The sequence below is a fragment of the Lagopus leucura genome, unplaced genomic scaffold (assembly GCF_019238085.1).
Source record: "Lagopus leucura isolate 7727_CA_CO unplaced genomic scaffold, USGS_WTPT01 Super-Scaffold_100012, whole genome shotgun sequence".
Classification (NCBI taxonomy): domain Eukaryota; kingdom Metazoa; phylum Chordata; class Aves; order Galliformes; family Phasianidae; genus Lagopus; species Lagopus leucura.
The window spans coordinates 3,278,134-3,298,342 of record NW_024962267.1 but is presented as its reverse complement, the minus strand read 5'-3'; the positions used below and the strand labels follow the sequence as shown (position 1 = coordinate 3,298,342).

The following is a 20,209-nucleotide window of genomic DNA, read 5'->3' as shown; positions in this document are numbered from 1 at the left end:
CTTTCACTGTCTTTAACTCGGAATGTGTGCGAGATGATGACAGGTGGCTTTAAAGTACCTTTTGCCCTTCCCTAATCCTGGTTTAGGGGGATTTAAACATCACAGACATAGTAAGTAGTCAGCAAACTGCTCTATCTCGTACCTGGTTGCCCAGGGATCACTAGGAGCTAGCAAAATACAGGAACTGTATTGTTTTAGCTTCATCTCTTTCTGGTGTACATTCTTGTGGTCGGGAGTAGAATCTGCTCTGATGACCCTAGTCTACATTCAGTTTCAATGAGGTTTTTATAGTGGTAAGTTGATTCAAGCCACCTACTTCATAGTTGTTAATCTGATCTTTTATCTTGTATTCCAACTTGATCAACGTGTGAGTTTACATAAGAAGTATGTTGTACTATAAAAAGAGTAATAAAGACTGCTGCAGTTATTGATTACATTCTTTTTGTTTGAGGTGCTATTTGCTGTCTCTTGTAACCTTATCTTTAAAGAAGAAAATTAGCGTCTGCAAGGAGAAATACGAAAAACAAGAAGGGGAGGGAGGGCAGGGAGAGGAAATAGCAATTTAAAAGAACGTGATCCATAATGGAATAACTGAAGATATGGCAGCAGAAATAGAGAAGAATGGGGTGCTCATTAAGAAAATGGAAAATGGTTCTTGGTGTCATAGCCCTACTAGTAACGTTTGGTTTTAATGTTCTTTCGTCAAAAAGAACTTGGTGTAGAAATAGAAGAATGCGGACAAGAGGTTATGTAATTTCTTAATTTGTTTGCATTATTGATTGTAGTCAATGCTTCAGTAATTAAAATAATCTGATGGGAATTGGAAAAGTTGGATGATAAAAAAAAAAAAGCCATGAGAAAAGTTTCATGTATCTTGATTGTGTCATAAGTTTTATTGAGGCTCACTTACATGAATTAACAGATGCAAAAGCTTCTCTAAAGCTAATATTTTACAAGATACACCAGACTTGACAAAGCCCAAGGTAGATGGAATCAACAGTGATTGTTGGCAGTGAGATGCATACAGGAATAGGCATGACTAGTTTGCCTTACCAAGGATGGTGACAGCGTTTATTGATGAGGATGTAAATGTTTGTCTGGAATTTTCACTAGGTATCATGCTGGAAAGAGAGAGAGAGATATCTCTATTTCTGCTGGAAAATGTAAACATGAGTCAGCAAAGTTTCTCTTTGTTATCATCATGTAGGATCATATAATCATATCTGTAGGATGATGACAGCTTTTAAAATAACACCTTTACCTTTGATACATGTACTCTTGCTCTTCGTTATGCTCAAGAGGTAACAAGCCTTGAAGACTGTTCAGAAACAACAGCTAATCAGATTTCAGGATGCTGTCTGAGAAGTTGATGAATAAGCTATTTACTGACTGCAGTGACTTTCTGCTTGCATCTAAAGCAACTAGATACCTGGTTTCTAAAATCATGCCTTTTTTTTTTTTTGTCTCCTTCTGAAAAATACCTTTTTTTTTTCTTCCTGCAGTTGATGGCTTTGGGGAGCTGGTCATTGCTGATTAATCTTAGCTGACTACTGAACTTTGGAGCTTTCCCCTGTTGGTATAATAGAGCCAGAGTTTAATCTTATGTCCTCCCTTTTTTTTTTTTTTTTTTTAATCCAGGAAAAAAAAAAACTTTTAACTGCAACTTGTGAAAATAATCTGAATGTTTTGAGAATTGAAGACAATCTTAGCAGTGTGTTCCTGATCACCCATCAGCTTTTCACAGGTATATGGAAATGATAATTTATCAGAACTACTGAATCCTCTCTTTTTTTCTACTGTGCAATAATTAACTGGTTATCTAGCTTCGTAATTCAAAGGTCTAAGATTTGATGCTTGTCCTCTTAATTATTTCTGGAGTTTTGACTACAACACTCCTATATGAATAAAACATTACTTTCAGGTCAATATGAGGTTTCAGGCTCATAGCCTTCCAATTAATGAAACAACACTTCTTCTGTACCTAATCAGCCACAAAGGATTATGGGGACCTAGGGCATTTTTATTAGTATCTCTTAAAGTGCCTGACACAAAGTGATGCAGCTTCAGTTTTTCTGGGAAATTGAGATGTTAAACAGTCGTTTCTAAGGAATGAAAGGATGTGTTTAATGTCCAGGGGAATACAGTAAGAAACCTGCTATTACTTTGAATGGCTTGTAGCTCTGACTTAAAATGACACTTAAGGACAACTGTTTATCTTAAAACAAGCCAACCAATGAAAAAAGGACCTTCCGTGCTGCTGAAAACAACAGTAATTACAATGGATACATTGCATAGCTTTGTTTGTAAACATTTTTTTTCTTCAAACTCGAAGATCCAGTAGGAATGTAAGCACTGAATGTGTTCCAGTATCTTGACTCTGCCCTTCACCATGTGATGTAGTGCAGCTGCACTAGAAACTCAAGTGTTGCAGATCCAAATTTTTTAAGCTCACCACCAGAGCAGTAACTTAGTGGTTTGAGGATCATATTCTGAATAATGTTGATCAGTCTGTCTTCAAAACAGTAGGAGGTACCCCTTACTCTGATGGGTTCTTTGCAAGTCTCTTAATGAGGAAAAGATCTTAAATTCTGGAACTGAATTATACAAGAATAACTTCTGTATGCAAGAATAGGTGCTGACAAGGAGAAATTCAGTTAGATACCTTGCAAAATACAAAACACACCATTATACTGTTCTTGATGGTAAACTTTCACCTCAATTCTCATTCTGTGATGTGGCTATAAAAATAACATTGCATGCTCTCTTGCTGGTAGCTTAAGTGACTCTAGCTTCTCCAGACATGGAATTTCCACTTTCTCCTGGCTATTAAGGTACATTCTGATGAGATGTTCACATGAATGCTGAAGTCAGTTCGAGTGCTGTGTTCCTTAGTAGCATTTGCAGCGTGCTCCTGCATTTGTGGAACTGTGCTGTAAAGCAGGCACAGCAGTCCCTCTCTCTTGAGAACCCAAATGACTGCAGGGACAAAAGGGATGATGATTTGCAATGCTGCGGCTCAGAAGGATGATAGATAAATGAGGAATTGTGAACTTCTCTAGGCAGTTACCTTGCTTACCAAAGTCTTTGCGCACTGAACTGTTCTGTATCTTGTTCCTGCAAACAAGTACCCCCAAGGAGAAGAGCAAGGTTTGTTTGTTTGTTTTAAATTATTGTAATCCTTTTTACCGTGTGCATTCATGAGTTTGGTCTCTTCTTGTTAAAGCAGTTTTGCAGGTTGGCTGAATCAGGTATTATTTTCAAAGCAAGAGACTTGGGTACAGTTCTTTAGCAGTCAGCTAAGAATGGCTAAAAATGTAGCAATTATCTTGAATTAATGTTTAGTTTGTTTTTCCATTTTATGTTACAAAAAATATACTGTAAATACCTTACAGCTCAATGGTTGGTATACATAGGGTGTTGCAGGGCAGCTGTATTTTAGTCGTACACTGAATATCTTTGCTTTCAGAAAGATTCTTTCATAGGCCTACTGATGTCATCTTTTTCAGCGAGCACAAAACTTGCTCACAAAATTTATGGAATAGTACTATATTTTCTGCTTTTATTAAGTAGGAAGTGTTTAATCTCTAGCTGTCTGAAATATGTAGCAAAACTATAAAAGTCTGTCATCTACAATCTCCAGTACTGCTAAACCATGTTCTCTTTTGCTCGGTGTTGTTTGTTTCTTCTTTGGTCCTTTTCTTTGGATGCCTTTGGGAACTCTGGAGCATTTGATCCTGGCTATTGGAAAAACATCACATAGCACTTCTTAGCATGTGAGAAACCTATTTTTGAAGTTCATCCTGAACATCCCTGAATTCTTTGATTAATAGGGATGTATGGTAAAGAAAATAATTTAAGATACTGGCACACAGTTGGTACTGTTGTCTATTTGGTAATTAAGTTTTGAAACCAGCTCTGTGGGAAATGACAAAAGTAATTTGTGAGACATTCCAGCTTGTATGCTACATTAGCGAACAGTAATCTTACCTCTTACTAGGTCTACTCTGTTGCCTATTGCAGCATCATATCTGCATTTAGTTATACCATTTGCTGAGGTGGATATTGCACAGTTTTATCCTCTTTTGTACAACATATTTTTCTCCGAGAAGACAACTGATTTTTTTTTTTTATTTTTTTTAATGTTCCTAGTTCTCATCTATAAAGTGCCTGGGAGATTCACCTAGTTTTACATCAGAAAATTGAGTCACAGAAAAGTTCTGTTTGAACATATCATTTGATTTTTTTTGAGTATCTCAGTTTAGGACATCAAGGACTCGGTTTCAGTGTACTGCGTATATGTTAAAAGCACAGCTCCCATCAATTTTGTTTACAGTACTGAGTACTCACAGTTCTGCTGGACAGGCCCAGGTGTCTCAAACCAGAAATGAATGCTGAAGTGACTTCTTATACAGTAGGTTGTTGCCTGGGCAGAACTAGAGTAATGTTCTCTAGTGTGGTATACTTCTTTCCTTTCTTGTTTCATTTGTTGTATTTACATTTATGTAATATATGGGACAGTGTACTTCCTTTACTACTTTGTCTTCATTAGCGATGATACCTGCTGGTACATTGGATGAGGCAGCATCCTATGGAAAACAGCAGGTCTGGGCTTCAGAAATGAAAATGCTTTGGCTTTTATTTTGAAAGATGTGCTATGCGTTTCTCTCCTTCATGGAATATGATGTTGAGGTGCATAACCTTGAAAGTGGATTGTATCATAAAGGGCACCTAAATTAACGTGGAAAAGACTAATATTTCTGTTATACAGGGAAACCTGAGGTAGATGCTCACTGAGTAATTATTTTCTACTATATGAGTGTTCTACTATATTCACTTACGGTTTTGCAGTGCTGCCTGGACTTCTAAGAATGAAGCCTGTTTTCAGGGAAAATATCAAGACAAGGATTCCAGTCTTGAGCTTTCTCAGCATAGCTCAGTTTGCTCTCATAGAATGTCTTCAGAGTTATTCCATAGTACCCTACTTCCCTTGTGAGTATCCTAATAAATTTTTAGAATGTAAGTTGTTTGGAAATACCTCTTTACTCCGTTTCTTTTCAGCAACAAATTCTGTGTGTTGCTTCTTTGCATGGCAGAGATGTTGCTGAATGGTCAGTGAACCTGAGCAAAAGTAAGGACTTCCATTCCTTAGATGAAGTGCCAAAGAAGCCTGCTTGCAATAAGACAGGTACCAGGAGCTTTGATAACTAGAGCTAAACCAGGGGGAACGCATGCCTATCCTTGTTTTGTGACTGTCTCCAGGGCTCAGGGACTTGCAGTTTGAAACAAACAGTGCCAGCTGAGGGGGGGAGGAGGGAGGAAGGACAAGATTGGGAGTATTTAATCTTTCTCTGTTTTCTTCCACATTTCAGGTAAAGAAACCCCCTCATCTCTATGCTGTTACTGTTAAAATCCTTCACAGGCCCAGTGCTGCGAAACAAAAACAAAACAAAACAAAAAAAAACCCCACAAAACAAACAAAAAACCAACAACAGCAAACAGGGCTGTTTGGTTCTTGATGTTGTGAATGTCTTTGCAAGTCTCACTTGTTCAGTGGCAGTTTTCAGAAAGGTGCACAGTTTCCATGAGCTTCTTTCTGTTCCAGGGAGAATAATTCCAGATTGAAAGAGAAGTTGTAATGTGTTACTAACCAGGAGACCTTGAGAACTTCACAGCTCTGGCTGCACTGAGTTGTCCTGACTTAATGGGTTCTGTTCTGGCCTGATTCACAGCTCCTGGGTTGAATGTTTTTTGTGTTCATGTGGACTGTATATCCACCTTCGATCCAGTGTGTTTGTCTTCTGGAAATTCTGTGCTTTAGTGATGAATATGCATTAGATGCTTGAGAACAATGTCAAGTAAGGCCCTCTTTTTATTATTTCAAACTTAGATGGTTTATTTTTGCCTTTTAAAAAAAGTTTTGAGAAAAATACCTCCCGGGCAAGTAAGTGCCATTATTTTAGGTATTGTGAAATGTGATGTAGCTGATATCAGAAACTAGGTGAATACAAGGGCTGTTTTCTGCTGTTGTGTTAAATAAGTGTGACACTTCACATTATAAAGCAGCAAAGATGGATGGAATCTGAACAATGAACTTGCTGCTGTTGGGTTGTTACGCTATCACTGGGTAGAGATCGAGTCATTTTTAGTTTAGATTTGTATGGTTTTTCATACCAGTATTCTTAGCACGGCCGCAGGTAGCCTTGCTTTAGTATGATTAAACAAAAATAATGAAGTAGCTTATCATACTAAAGGCATGTGATTTCATGATGAAACTTGCATGTGAAATTCAAAACACTGTTAGTGACATAAGATGTTTTCTATTTGGAAAAACTTAGGTTTATTCAAGGACAAATTGGCTACAAGATTACCAAATGCCAGTGACAATTACATTACCCAGTAAAGCACTGGATAATGCACGAGGCAGATCCTGAGCCTCTGTAAACTGTCCTGAGAAGTTCAAAATAGACAAGAAATTTGTCTGACCTGCTGCTGCTTTGAGTGGATCTCTTCCCTCCTCCTTTAACCACAGCTTTGTGTCTTTATCTAGTCATACATCAACCCTGGTGTTTTTGTCTATTTGTTAAGAACTGGATGAGCTTGGATACTGCAAATTAGAACTGAACTTTGGTCAGAAATCAGGCCTTTCAATTTTTAACTTCAAGTGCTTAGCATGCACCTTTCATGTGTAAGCAACATGGCTGTTTGCTCTAAATTATAATGTTAAGAGCTTTTTCAGTTGCTTGCTTACAGCACAAACTAGGCAAACAAATGTGTCCCAAACTATATTTCGAATTTGTAACAGATGTAATACGCATCTTAAATCTCAAATAATGCATTAAGAAACCCTAGATCTAGCTCAGTCAGAAAGTGTTCAACTGATAGTCAACAGGAAGCTAAGAGGGAGAGCTGCACTGTATTGGTACAGTTTTGGATGTAGTTACAGGAAAGCCTGGATGTGTTTCATCTTGGAGCTCAGCTCTGCTGAAGTGCTGCTTGATGGTGTCCAGCAGAATAGTGTCCCTTTGTTGAGTGATTAGGTTAAGTGAGAGGAGAAAATGTTTTTTTTTTTTTTTAAGTAAACTGAAAACAGCATGATCTTGTGCTGGCTTCTTAGTGACTCATTCTTCTTCAGCAAAGTAACTGGGTAATTTCTGTTTGAGTGCTAGGAATAATGGTGAGGAAGGCTGACTCGGAGCTCAAAACAGGGCTTGCCCTCACTGTTTGTGGTGTCTCCATTCATTCCTGTTTGAGAATAGTTATTTCCCTCAGCCCTCTGGGAAATGGTAAAGCCAATGGAGGCAGGAGTGTGCTTTCAGTGTGCCAGCTGTGTGAAACAGGTGCTTCCCAAACCTTGCATCCAGGCCAGCCAAAGAAGCAGTGACCAAGGGTGCACATAGCTCACAGTCTGGGGTTGCAGCTCTCAGGCCCTGTCTGTGCATTGCTGGGGTGTGAGCAGCTTTAAATCATTCCCCTTCTAATTAAAAACAGTGTTGGTATATTGGCTTTTCAGGTACCCATCTGTACTGAGCGGATCTGCCCGTGCCCCTTCGAGGATCCCTCCGTCCCTCCCCATCGGCGTTGTTGGGGGATTAAAGCGGCGGCGGCCCCATACACAAACGCAGCTGGTTCCGTTTGGTCAGCCTGAGCCTTGCTGTGAAACCACGACAAGAATTCCAGTAAGTTGGCAACACTGAAACACAAAGAAAACAACAATAGGAAAAGTCCTTCCGTGCAGAAAGGAATGTTTCAAGCGCCGTTCTCCTACGGTGAAAGGAGAGCGGGTGGGAGGGAGCAGGGAGATTTGAAGAGGGCAGGTCCCCTCCCCCGGCAGCTCTGGATCTTGTGATGGAGAGATCTTATCCTCTCTTTGTGATTCAGAGGTGCCAGGAAGCTAATTGAATATTCTGATCTGCCCCCTGTGTTTCTTGTGGCTTGACCCCGGTGCTGTGTCGTACCACTACACCAAACAGCCCCGAACCTGCATAAATCACAACCTCGCAAAAACCCACACTCCACATCTTCTCCCCTCCTCTCCCCCCCCACCGCCCCGTTTCCTTTTCTAGCCCGATAGAAAACCTTAGGAAAGAGTTAGGAGGATTAGCGTCCTGCGGGACCTAGAGAAAAATCTCAGTCTGCCAATAAACAACAACGCGTTCCTTTAAAACTCCTGCAAGTGTAATGCAGGTCTCCCCACCCCAACCTGAAATTACAAGCAAAAAGAGGTGTTTGGTTTTAAATACCACTTTTCAAAATCACTTTAAATTTTGTTGCTATCAAGCACCCATTGTAATGAGTGCGATGTGAAACAAACAAGCGATAGACTTTCTAAGGGTGGTGTCATTAGAATTTATCTGCCCAAATTTCCTGCAGGACAAACAGACCCATCTTCTTCCCACTGTGCATATGCACAGCAGTCTCTTTTTCACATGCAGGTCTGTGTGAACACGCACAGAAAGGAGCAGCTTGGCATATCTCAGTTTTCTATACTGAAGCCTATTCCTGATGAGTGCCAAACAAAGTAATTCAACTTCACTTAGTTTATCTGTAACACTTCTGAACTTGTGCAGAAAGCATCCCAAGTGTGTGCCCTTTTCCCAGGCCTATGTTTTGTCCTGAAGCACCTGGCTATCGGTATCTTTCCCTGTGCTCCTCTGTACTGCTCCAGCTTCATTTGTAGGTATGTGATTCCTGCGACAGCAGTGATAAAACACAAGCAGGTGCCTCACCTGTGCTGTAGGTAGAACCAGAGGAAAGTGCCCAGCTGGTGTTTTCAGCATTCTCAGCCAAAGTGCTTTACCAACCTGATTATATCTCCTAAGAACGAAGTAACACTGTTTATGCTTTTCCTTTTGCAATACTAGCGTGAGGAATGGTAATGACCAAATTATAAGCTTTATCCCTTGCGTTTGCTAACTAGGTATTTCCAAGTTGTCGGATACACTTCCCTCGTTCGGAGCGTGCCGTTGGGACGCTAAAAGCAGGGACACTTACCGCTTGCAGACGGACGGTGCCCCGCTCTGCCCCAGCGCGCAGCGCTGCGAGCTGGGACACGGCGCCCGCTGCCCCGCGGAGGGAGGGGCGGGCAGTGCGGCCACAGGGCCCGCTCCGCGCCTCATTCTCTCATGCTAGTTCCGGGGCCGCGGGGTATAAAGAGCTTTATGCAATGTCTGGAGGGTGGGAGTTTATAGAGAACGCGATGTCTCAACAGGGGAGCGCGCCTTTCTTCTGTAACTAGCGGGATAGGAAAAAGATCCCGAGTTCTTTGTGCGGAGCGGCATCCGAAGCGGAGCAGCCGGCCCGGAGGGAGCTGGAGCATCCCAGCCCAGATGGGAGCTCGGCAGCAGACGGGTAGACGAGCAGCAACTGCCTGCAGAGTGCTGCTGTTGCTCGCTGCGTGCATCCTGCAAGGCAGTTGCCAAGGTAAGCGCTGCTCCCGTTGCCCGGGAGGCTGCGAGGAGAGCCCAGAGCCGGCCGCTGGGGCAGCGGAGCCGGTGCGGGTTAGCAGGGAGCTGGCCGTCCCCAGGGCCGTGTGTTGGGAGTTCATTCTGCCTTAAAAGAGCCTGCAACCCCCATCAGCTCTTCGCTTTCCCTTATCTTGGTACTTAGTAGTTATCCCGGGATGGCTTTTCTGCTTTATACAAACTTTTCTCGGCGCTGCTGGGCGCAGAGGGGCCGCTTCGGCCGTGCAGCACTGCGGTCTGCCCTCCGCGCGCCCGGGCACCCGTTCTGGCTCTGGGCGAGATGAAGCCCGACAGAACCTCGCAGAGCCTTGTTCCTCGTGGTCCCTGCTCCCTTCTCACTAGCGAAGCGCGTTCTGCGGCACAGAGCGTCCCGTGCCCGGGAGCGCCTTCCGGAGCTGTGCCGAGTGCCGGTGTCGGCGGGCAGCGGGTCCCGCACGTAGCCCGAGGCGGCAGCGCCTTGCAGCTCCTCGCGGGGGGCGGCCCCGCCGGTGCCGGTCACAGCTCGCGGCGGAGCGCCGTGGCTGGGCTTTGCCGTTGCTAGGCGACCGGCAGCATGTGACTGGGCGCGGGCCGGCGCTCGGGGCTGGCGGGACCGGGACGGATGCGCTCCCCTGGCTGCGGCGGGGTGAGGGGCCGCAGCTTGCCCCTGGGCCCGGCTGTGGGGCCTAGAGCCGCCGGCCGTGCGTGTTGGTGCGCTGCGTGTGCGCCCAAATGGTTAATCTTCTTGCCTTGCTCAACTCTTAGCTTAAGCTCCTTAGACAGAATCAAGCAAGTAATTATGCAGCAACTGCTGCTAGCAGTTCCCTCTTAGAAGTGGAGAAAGAGGAGATGGCTAATGTGCAGCAGGAGCCCTGCAAAGGCCCTGGCTGGGAGGTCACACTGGGAGGCCAGCTAATCCCTTGTGCTACTGCACGCTGCGTGCAAATGGGGGCTGCGGTGCTGACCTCAAAGTGTGTTGTCTTGCTAGGCCACTTTTAGCTGTTTGGGACATGCCCTGCAGAAGGTGTGATGGGAGAGGAGTGCAGGCTCTGGAACATGAATCTGCTCGCAGTAGAAGCAGAGTATTCCTGATTCCTCCCCACAGTGCCTACTAAGGAAGTAAAATAAATAACTGCATAAATGAGGCTGTCTAGTATTAGTTGAAGCGTAACTGATCTTAATAAAACATCTGGGTGACAATCCTGGCTGCATGGTGATTGTTCTTGTAAAGTATTTGATATCCTTAAGCTGAGCTCCTTGAATCCTGAGACGTCAGACTCTGATTTAAAAAAATAAATAAATAAAAAATTAGGTGAATTTTGAAACCAAACTGAGGCTTAAAAAGAAATTGGGGAAAATCATGTTATCATGCCTAATCCTCTTCTCAAGGAAGGCTTGAGATTAGCAATATCTGAGTGTTCCCAGTATGTGCTGGATGTTTCTAGAATGAGCTTCACCTGTGCACTTGCTCAGATGATAATATCACAGTTCTCCCTGTTAATTTAATTCTGTATTTACTAGACCTCAACATAGCACTTAAAAGCTGAATAAAAATACCTCCCCTTCTGTTCCTTGTCATGCAGTGCCTGGTTCTGTAGGCCTCTCTAGGCCTCGTTGCCCCTAAGGTAGCAAATGCTGCAGCTGGAATCTGAAAAACTAACGGACTAACTCCAAGAAGGAGGGTCATGGGACGGATGTTAATGTTTGTTTTGAGGAATTTGGAAGGCCATCATGCTCATAGTCACAGACGCGGGATGGTTGCACTCTCAGCAGCTTTGCAGAGGGCACATGAGCTCACTAGGGCAACTTCTCAGGCAAACAATGAGTTCTTTAATCTTTCTGCAAAGCATACCAGGTCTGTATGTTCATGCAATGCTCCATGTACTGTCTGTTATTGGCCTCACCTTATCTAGCGTGGAAGGCCTGCTGGACTTCTGTTGAGGGAAGGATTTAGTACCTGAAAGTGGTTAGAGATTTTTTTGTTTCTAATGGTTTGGGGCCAGTGGAGCTGTTTGTTTCTTTATAACATCATTCATATATGTGAAAATCACATATAAATCATTCATAAAAACCGGTTTTTCTTTATAAAAAAAGAACCCTTCTCACTAAATCTAAAATGTTAAGAACATTCTTTCTAAACTTACTATATTTATTGTCTCTGGAGCCCATATGTCTTTAATTTAATTAAACTTCCTTTTTTTTTTTTTAGTGTACCTTAGGTCTTGATGAACTGTTTCAATACTGATGATGTAAAACAATAATTAAATATTTTAACTTTAGTGCTGTTTCTTGTAATCAATGCTCTTAAATTAGTGCATGTTGTAAAACATTACCATCCTTCTGTTTTTCAGAATTACACATACTTGCACTTGCATGGAAGCTTTGGCTTTGCTGTAATTTATTGCAAAGTACTAAGTTGCTTTTTAAGGCCAGACCTTCACTGTACTATGTAGTTTACAACATCTGAATTGGGGTTTGCTACTCAACACTCCCTCTTCTCTGCTTCTGATGGATCTTTTTATTTCTTCGGCACTCCTCATGTGTGGAGGGCAGATTCACGCTGCTGTGAATTATATGAAATAAATAATTTCTTAACCAGGCAGGTAATCATAGTTTTAGTGTAAACTTACAAATTCTTGGAAATGTGGCTGGAAACCTAAGCGTTCCTATTGGTGGTCTTTCTTATTACATACATGCTAGTTTTTTAATTTTTTGCATTCTATATTGAGCTAAGAGCCCAGAAGATCGCAGCTAGGTTGACTTTCAAGATGTATTTTTCCTCCTTTTTTCTTCAATAATTCATAGTTTTTTTTAAAAGTTACTGTTGTAATCAAGTCCAGAATATAATTTTTTAAAAGCTTTTCTTTTTTTCTTTCTTTCTTTTTTTTTTTTTTTTTAAGGAAAACCAGTTACCTGTATTCTAGGCATCTTGTCAAGATGTGATTTGCACAGCTTTGCCATTACATGAAGTTTGTGCATCACATTTGATTTACATCTTAAATCTCCAATGCGAAATTGTTGGTTTAAACACAACTCAGACTTAAAATTTGTTCTGTTAAAAGATCTTCATTTGTCTATGGGAATGAAGACCTGTTTTAAGACCAAATCTGTATGATGTTAAATCAATCACAAAGAATGGTTGCATGAAGTGAGGCCAGTGATGCTTAGAACATGTATGGTAAATCCAAGCAGGGAGAAGAATAGCTTGGAGAAACATGCTTTTCCTTCAAGTATTGTAAGAATTCAATCTCCAGATTAATAATTCAGTGTGTTTACAGACACTATCTTGATTCAAATCTTTTTGATGTCTGTAAGATGACGTATAATGACATTGCTGTATGTGACAGGCCAGAGCCAGTGCTGGTGCACCGTGGTATGGCACAGTGTATGTTTCTGTGACAGAACAGCTTGTCTGTGAGATTATGTCCCTGCCAAGACTCACTGTTAAAAGACCTTGAATGAGGCTTTCCTCAGGGACTAGGAATTTGGGAGTAATGAGGAGGAAGAAAGGATGGCAAAGAAAATGACTATGCCAGTGCAAACCTTATGTACGGTTTAATAGGTATTGTAAATGATCTCTGGGTTGCAGCATTCTTCATATTCCTGCACTTGGGTTATTTTTTTGGTTTCTCTTGGTGATGCACTTGGAAAACATCAGGAGCAAAGCTTGGTGTCTGACTAGTTCTGAACTTTTTCCTAAGGGCTGAAAATTTGAATGTGTATCTTGATAAAACATATTGTAATCTTCTGGCATGTTAATTAATGAGTTGTAGTCCTGTGCTCTGACAGTCTTTTTTTTTTCTTTTTTTTTTTTTAAAGGCTCTTTTTAATAAGTAGCCTTCTTTTAATACATATCTTGACTTTTTTTAATAATTTACTCTTTCTGTATACTGTTCAGCAAAGCATAGCAGGAATTTGCTAAGTAATCAGCTAAAGTGAAGAATGGGACAACCCCCAAAATTTTAGTTAAAAATTGAAGGCAGTAATAGGCTGACACCTGGTTAGATTGTTAGACTTAGGTTCTATGCCAAATGCTAGAGTTGCAGTAAATAATTAAGCTACAGAAGTCGAGGCATAGAGGCAGAGCATCTAAGGAGATTTTAGCTAAGATAAATGTGTGATGGTTGTGTTGCTTCAATTTCCCTGTAAGACAAACCAAAATCTTCTTTCATATATAGCTGATTGGAAATTTGAGCAATGAAATCCCACTTTAATCCAGATTTAATTTCCATGTGTTTTGCAGGAAATCAGCAAAGATTCATTTGGGGGAAAGGTAGAATGCAATTTTATTAAAGCCTATTAATTTCCTTTTTGGGCTTCCTGGATTGATATGAAATCAGTAAGAGTTTTTGGAGCTTTTTGAGCTTGCCATCTTGCAGTGTTAAATTATTGTCATATTGAAGTACAGTGATGTTTGCTTTTAACTTTTCAGTATTTAGTATGTAAACTGGGGGTTCATTTGTCAAGACTTTTCTTGCTTAATACTCATATTCTTAACTACTCACTAATCGGACATTATAGCAGTAGGGGGTATTGAGTTAAATGCAATTGGCTACAAAGTTTGTTCTGAGACCTTGTGAAAACATTTTGGATGGGCAGATACCATGGCACTTTGAATCTTCCTGTGCGATCACATTTTTTAAGAGTGTTTGTTTCTCCTATTTTAAAGCTTTGTTTAATAAGTAGGGAAGTCATATAGCATTTTGGATGTGAAGGTGTCATTGATGGAAAAACATTAAAGGTCTCTTCTAATTAATGATCTACAGATTGACATGTAAATAAAGAGAAGTTGATGCTTTTATGCTAGATTAGGTCACTGTGGTTAATTAGCTATGATAATCAGATAATTTGTTGGTGTGTTTTAATAGTTTACGCTGAGTGTGGCAAATAAAAGTCAACTTCTTTTCAAATTACTCTGAAGTGCTTCTGCATATAATTCAATAACTGTACTTTGTACATAAAATATCTTTAAGTGTTATAGATTAAGAAAAAGTAAGGGCTCTTCTCAGTCATGCCAGTGCAGCTTCTTTGATTTCAAGGAAAATACCCCTGAGTTGTACTGATCTTCGAGATGGAAAATAGGATTTGGTGGAGAGTAAACATCTCTTTTAATAGCTTATTATTGCTTGAGATCCACTTTAAAGTTTACTTTCTTATGGTAATGTTCTATTAACTGTTCTTTTTTTTTTGTGTGTGTGTGTGTTCCCTGAACTCAGCACATTTTTAGAACAGTTGAAGAAAATTAAGTTTAATGAGTAAGCATAGAAATGTTTAATGGAATGGGTTGCCTCTAGCGGGTTCTATAAGCTTTTACTGTTGGTTTTGAGCCCTTTAATGTTTTCTTTGTTTTGCAATGCTTGAAGTGGATTAGAGATCTAAGGATCACTGTTACAGAGTTTGCTGGGGATTAATAAAATGGCATAGAATAGTTAACTGAAATTGTTTTTCTTTATGCACTGTTATATTTTAGCTTTTAATATGAATAAATTGCCTTTGTTTTGCACTCAAGAAGTCAGATCTTCAGCAGAAGACACTGTAAATCAGCACTGTGTTTGTCCAGTTATTTTCTTATGCAAGCAGGTTATGTTGCCACATCCTGTTGTGTGGAGTCCAAGAAAGAGTCCACTGCAACAGGGACTTCTGTGGCTGATGACTGCAGGCTCACACTTTGGTAGATCACGGTGAGGGATGGGATTTTTAGTTAAGTTCTGTGGCATCTTTACTAGAAACAAAGACGTGTAGTACTTAAGATATCCCAGGAATTTCCATATTCACATTTACAATCTAGGTGATGGGTTTCATCTTTGGAAACCACTCAGATGTGCATACCAGGGGGTTTGATTTGAAGGAGTATAGCGTTGGCAGAATTGAAGTGCCTGCGTGGATAAGTAAGGCCTGTCCAGAAGCAGGAAGTTGGCTGCGAACTTCACATCGATCACCAGTGGCGGGATGCCCCGCTTTGGGGTATCTAGGCCCTCTCATACCATGTCACCTAAGGGTATTTTTTACAGAGCTGATAAGCCAATTTAGCAGCTACTGCTACTGGGAGCAGGGGACTGTTCTTCTCCCTCTTGCAATGACATGTTCCCGTGTTACTGCCTGTGTTCCTGCTTACTTTATGTTAGTGCTTCTATCAGACCTCTCAGTGAGTGACTTTCATGTACAAATCTGGTGGAAAACTAAACTAGGTCTGATGAATTGAGTACTTTCTTGATGGCTTAGTGAATTAGGACAGTGCAGAGAAAGGTCTGGTAGTCACTAGAGGCTGGAAAAGCAAGTGAACCTCAGCATTAAGTGGGAGAAGGAGTGGTTTTGGAAAGGGGAAAAAAGAGACCCTTTGTCTATGGTAGTGAGTCAGTGGGTTGGCTCAGTTGGCCATGCAATCACTGCTTAATGCTACTGTAAGGAAATTTAGGAAATGGTTGGCTAGCATGCTAGTTAGAAGAATGGTCCCATCAGGGCTGTAATGGTTAGCATTGCTGGAAACTCTTTTGAAAAGTTGTCTGGTGTAAACAGATGGCTTGACTTGAATGGGACTGCTCACGTGTTCACTTTTGAACAAGATTGTAGGGCTGTTCTAAACCTGCAGTACAGTAAATGAGTTGGACAATAACCAAGCGCTTGGAACGCTGCAGCAATTTTATTGGTCTTCTGGCTGAATGAATAAACCTGATTTTTACTACTGAGAGATATAGCAGGTTTTAAACCATTTCACTTGAAACAAATGAACTGTAGTTAGTGTCTGAAACTAGCGACAGTTTGTGGTGTCTTCCATACCTGTACAAGAGCTGTTCTGTTAGCTTTGCAGTTTTTCTCTTCTGTGTATGAATGAAGTCAGCCACAGAATGCACTTTAAAGCCTGATGACTCTCACCAGAAGTGAATTTTAGTCTCTAATGTTCTGTTAATATACTCAAGTACTAAAATTCCTTTTGTTACCTCTGCAGTATGTGAAAGATATTTAGTAGTGTAATTAAACTGAGCCTACTTAGTTAATAATCTGAGCTTGACAAGTAGCAGTTGGCTGAACCAAGAGGGAGATCTGACTAGTCTCAGACATAGCTCAATCATGCCGTCTCCTTGCTGGGGCCGGCTCGCCATCTGCCTCGCTGGGAGCTTTGCCTGAGCAAAGGATGCAGCAATGACAGCCGGGCTTCTTTGGCAAGTGCAGTAGAAGTGGTGGTGTTTCATGAGATTTGTATTGTAATTGTAGACAATTGGGGAAAAAAAAAAAAGACAATTTAACAGTGAAAATATAGAAATGATATTATTAGTCTTCATTATTCTTGCACTTCTGAATTTTTAACCAGCCAGCTGCAGAAGGCACTTTGAAATGATTATCTTATAGTACAAATATTAAAAAAAAACCAAAACTGCACTCAAAATCGTTTAGAAATTTGGGCATCTCTTCAATTCATTTAAGGAAAAAATAAAAGACAAATAGTGAAATTTAGTGAAGTAATAACTAAGAGTGAAGTGAAAGCTGTGGTCTTGCCGAAGTACTTTATCCATACTAAGATCTTATTGCCTGTTAGATAACAGCTACCATTCTTCCCTATTTCTTGTTTGTTTTCCTGAATGTTTTAACAGTAAAGAGCTCTCTTTTTAGATATGTAGACTTTCTAACTTGTTGATCTTTTGACTTTTTTCATGGAGTTGAGAATTCTCTTAAGAAGTCACTTAAATCCCAAGAAATTTCATGAGGTAGCAGAGTGGGGGAGAGAGGCACCCCAAGTTATTGCCCCACTGAGGGAAAATCTCAGCCATTATATGTTCTTCATAGAATGCTGACTTTTTGACCAGCAATATACCTGGTATGGTTGGGGCCCTCTTCTAGCACGTATTTGGAAAGACTGATGGGAGCTACTGCTGTGAGGAAGGGATTATGATTTAAAGATTGCAAATGTGTATGCAAACTCAGAGGGCTGTAGCACTTCTCCTATAAAGAAAGGCTGAGAGAGCTGGGATTGTTCAGCCTGGTGAATAGAAGGCTACAGGCAGACGTGAAGTGTTCTCCCAGTGCCTTCAGGGAGCCTGTGGAAAAGCTGGAGAGGAGCCCTTCTTCAGAAGACAGAGAGGACAAGGGGGAATGGCTTTAAACTAAAAGAGGGGTGATTTAGATTAAATACTAGGAGGAAATTTGTTACCCAGTGGGCAGTGAGGTCCTGGCACAGCTGCCCAGAGGAGCTGTGGGTGCCCCATCCCTGGAGGTGCTCAAGGACAGGTTGGATGGGGCCGTGGGCAGCCTAAGCGGGTGGGGGCAACCAGCCTGCAGCAGGGGGGGGACTGGGTGGGCTGCAAGGTCCCTTCCAACCCCAGTCATTCTGTGATTCTGTGCTGTGTTTTGCTGCCACTGTGAAACCTGGGAGAGAAGTGATGCCTTTTCTGTTATTTATGATCACATACGATAGGATAGATTTACTGCATTTATCTGCTTTTGATGAACTCAAGGATTTTGACTTTCTACTTTGAGATGGTTATTAGTATTACTATTCCAGTGAAAATATTTTTATGAAAAAACACATTTAAAATGATGATTTAATTCTTGTTACTGTTTTTCAAGTCTGTTAAGATAAAATTGCATTCTGTGAGAGTATGTTGGACAACGTAACTGCTCTAGTTCAGATGGTCCTTCTTTTCTCGAGGAATTTCTTTTTCAAGAAGCCTGATAGGGAGTGACTAGCTGTAACTATTAGTTGCTAGCTGAAATTGCATTACTTCAGAATGAGGGAGAAATGTAGCAATTGCCTGTGCATCAGAAGCAATATCTGTAGTTGTCCTTGACAGCAGTAAGCAGCATTATTATGTCTGTGCACATTACATGCTTGTAGCATATGATATATCTATTCTCCACAGACATTTCAGTTCTTCTGTTTTTCTGAAAATATTTTCTGAAAACATTTAGTCTTCAACAAATCACAATGACTTTCTGGGTTCAAAATGATGATTGGGTACCCTGTGAAACTTTGGTACGCAGATTAACATGTCAGATTAACAGGATGATACTACTTAAGTTGTGAAGAGTTTTGTTAGGAATATGGGTTCTGTGGTGAAAAGAAAAAATAGCTTTTGATATGCATGCTTACTGTATTTATTATCTGTAAGGGGAAATAGTTCATTTTTCTAATGACAAGTTTCATTTTTCATTTAATAACCTATGGCATAATATTAGTATTATACCTAGTAAAGTTTATGATTTGGTGAAGTGTTATATATTGCATAGCAATTTTCAGTCTTAACAAGAGTGCGTAAGAGAAAATACAAATGACATGATTGTCACAAGCCAGATTGTAAGGCTATTACTGAGGCAGATTCCTTATACTGTAGTGACTCATCAGCTTTCAGGAGAGCATGACTGAAAGGAATGCAGCTCAACATCTCAGTGTGAGGTTTAATTTTGAGAACAAACAGCACATTGGTTGAAAAATTTATTTAAAAAACAATGCGGGCTCTCAGTATGGGAGTAGCTCCGTGAGCAGGTGATTTTATCATCTGCTACTGCATCTGTCAGATTTTCTCAATGGCATATGCTGTACATGTTCTCTCTTAAATTGTTTGAACACTTTTTTTTTTTTCCTTCCCCATTTTCCTTGCACTGTGTAGCTGTAAATACTTCCTATTCTCGAAGGTCCTTCTCATTTGGCTATCTTCTCCCCCTCCTTATCACCGCCTTGTCCCCCCCGCACCCCCCCCCCCCCCGTTTCCCAATTGTTATTCTACAGCAGCCCTCGGGGCCATTAGCAAGGCCCATTCTTACAGAAATGCTTGGGATGCTTCCTTCTGTGAGTAATTGGGGGTGCCTTTTACTTCTCCTGTGTTTGCTTGTTCTTCTTCCTCATCGTGTCATTTGGTCAATTAGAACAGATTTTTGCATATTTAATGTGCCCTTCACGAAAAATAAGCTGCTGGGATTTAGGAGAGCTCTGAAGTGTGCTTCCCTAGGGATCATACTGCTTGCTTCACTTACCCACCTAACACCATCACAGTTGAATTATATGTGGATTAAGACAGCTAATGTCGGGACAACTCGTTAAGGTTATCCAATTTAGGGCAGAACGTGTTCTTTACACGTAATGTACTTGAAAGACATTTTTGTATTTTGGAGGCTAATATTTCAGTACCACAAATACTAGTTTATTTGAATTTGACCAGACAGTTAATAACTCTCCAAGAAAGGACTACAAATAATTTTTATTAGTCTCACCAATGCAATTACTTCCTATGCAGTCAGGTTAAAGAAAGTGTCAAAGAAAAATTAGTAACTGAGAATCAGATGTCACTGAGAATGTGGGAAATGTAACAGTGACTTAAGCTGGAGGAAGAACACTGTTTGGTATAAGAAACACTATCAGTGGAAAGGAGTATCACATCCCCTCTATTAGAATTTAAAGTTTGGGTTATTGTGGTTTTTTGTTTTTGGTTTGTTTGTTTGTTTTTTACATTTATGTAGTGAATAATTTAAGGCTATTGTGCTTCTTTGTTTTATTTTTTTCCCCCAAATTGAGTAGTTATAAAGTGATACTGCAGAGACCACAGTTATTTTGTTCTGAATATCAGCTTAAACAGACAATTTATTTTTCCCACGAGGACTGCATGGGAGTTAACAGAAAATTCAGAGCTTGTTCTCTGTATTGTTCAGGTTTGTACTTGAAAAAAATAAAATCAGGTTTTCTGTTTTCTCTCAGGCTGTTTACATTCATTACTTTTCAATTAAAAAAGCTAAAGTAAGATAGAGAGAGGATGAGGATTACGAATATCTTTAACGTTGCT

The 20,209-nt window shown here is 40.7% G+C and overlaps 1 protein-coding gene across 1 annotated transcript in view; it reads left to right on the top strand.

Moving 5' to 3' along the window:
- The window catches only part of LRP2 (LDL receptor related protein 2), a 136,761-nt gene that overhangs the window by 17,196 nt on the left and 99,356 nt on the right, over window positions 1-20,209 (top strand). The window contains exons 4-5 of the mRNA XM_042874951.1: window positions 7,511-7,676; window positions 9,209-9,420. Of these exons, the coding sequence (XP_042730885.1) occupies window positions 9,327-9,420 (94 nt within the window). The 5' untranslated portion in view covers window positions 7,511-7,676; window positions 9,209-9,326. The remainder of the gene's footprint in view (window positions 1-7,510; window positions 7,677-9,208; window positions 9,421-20,209) is intronic.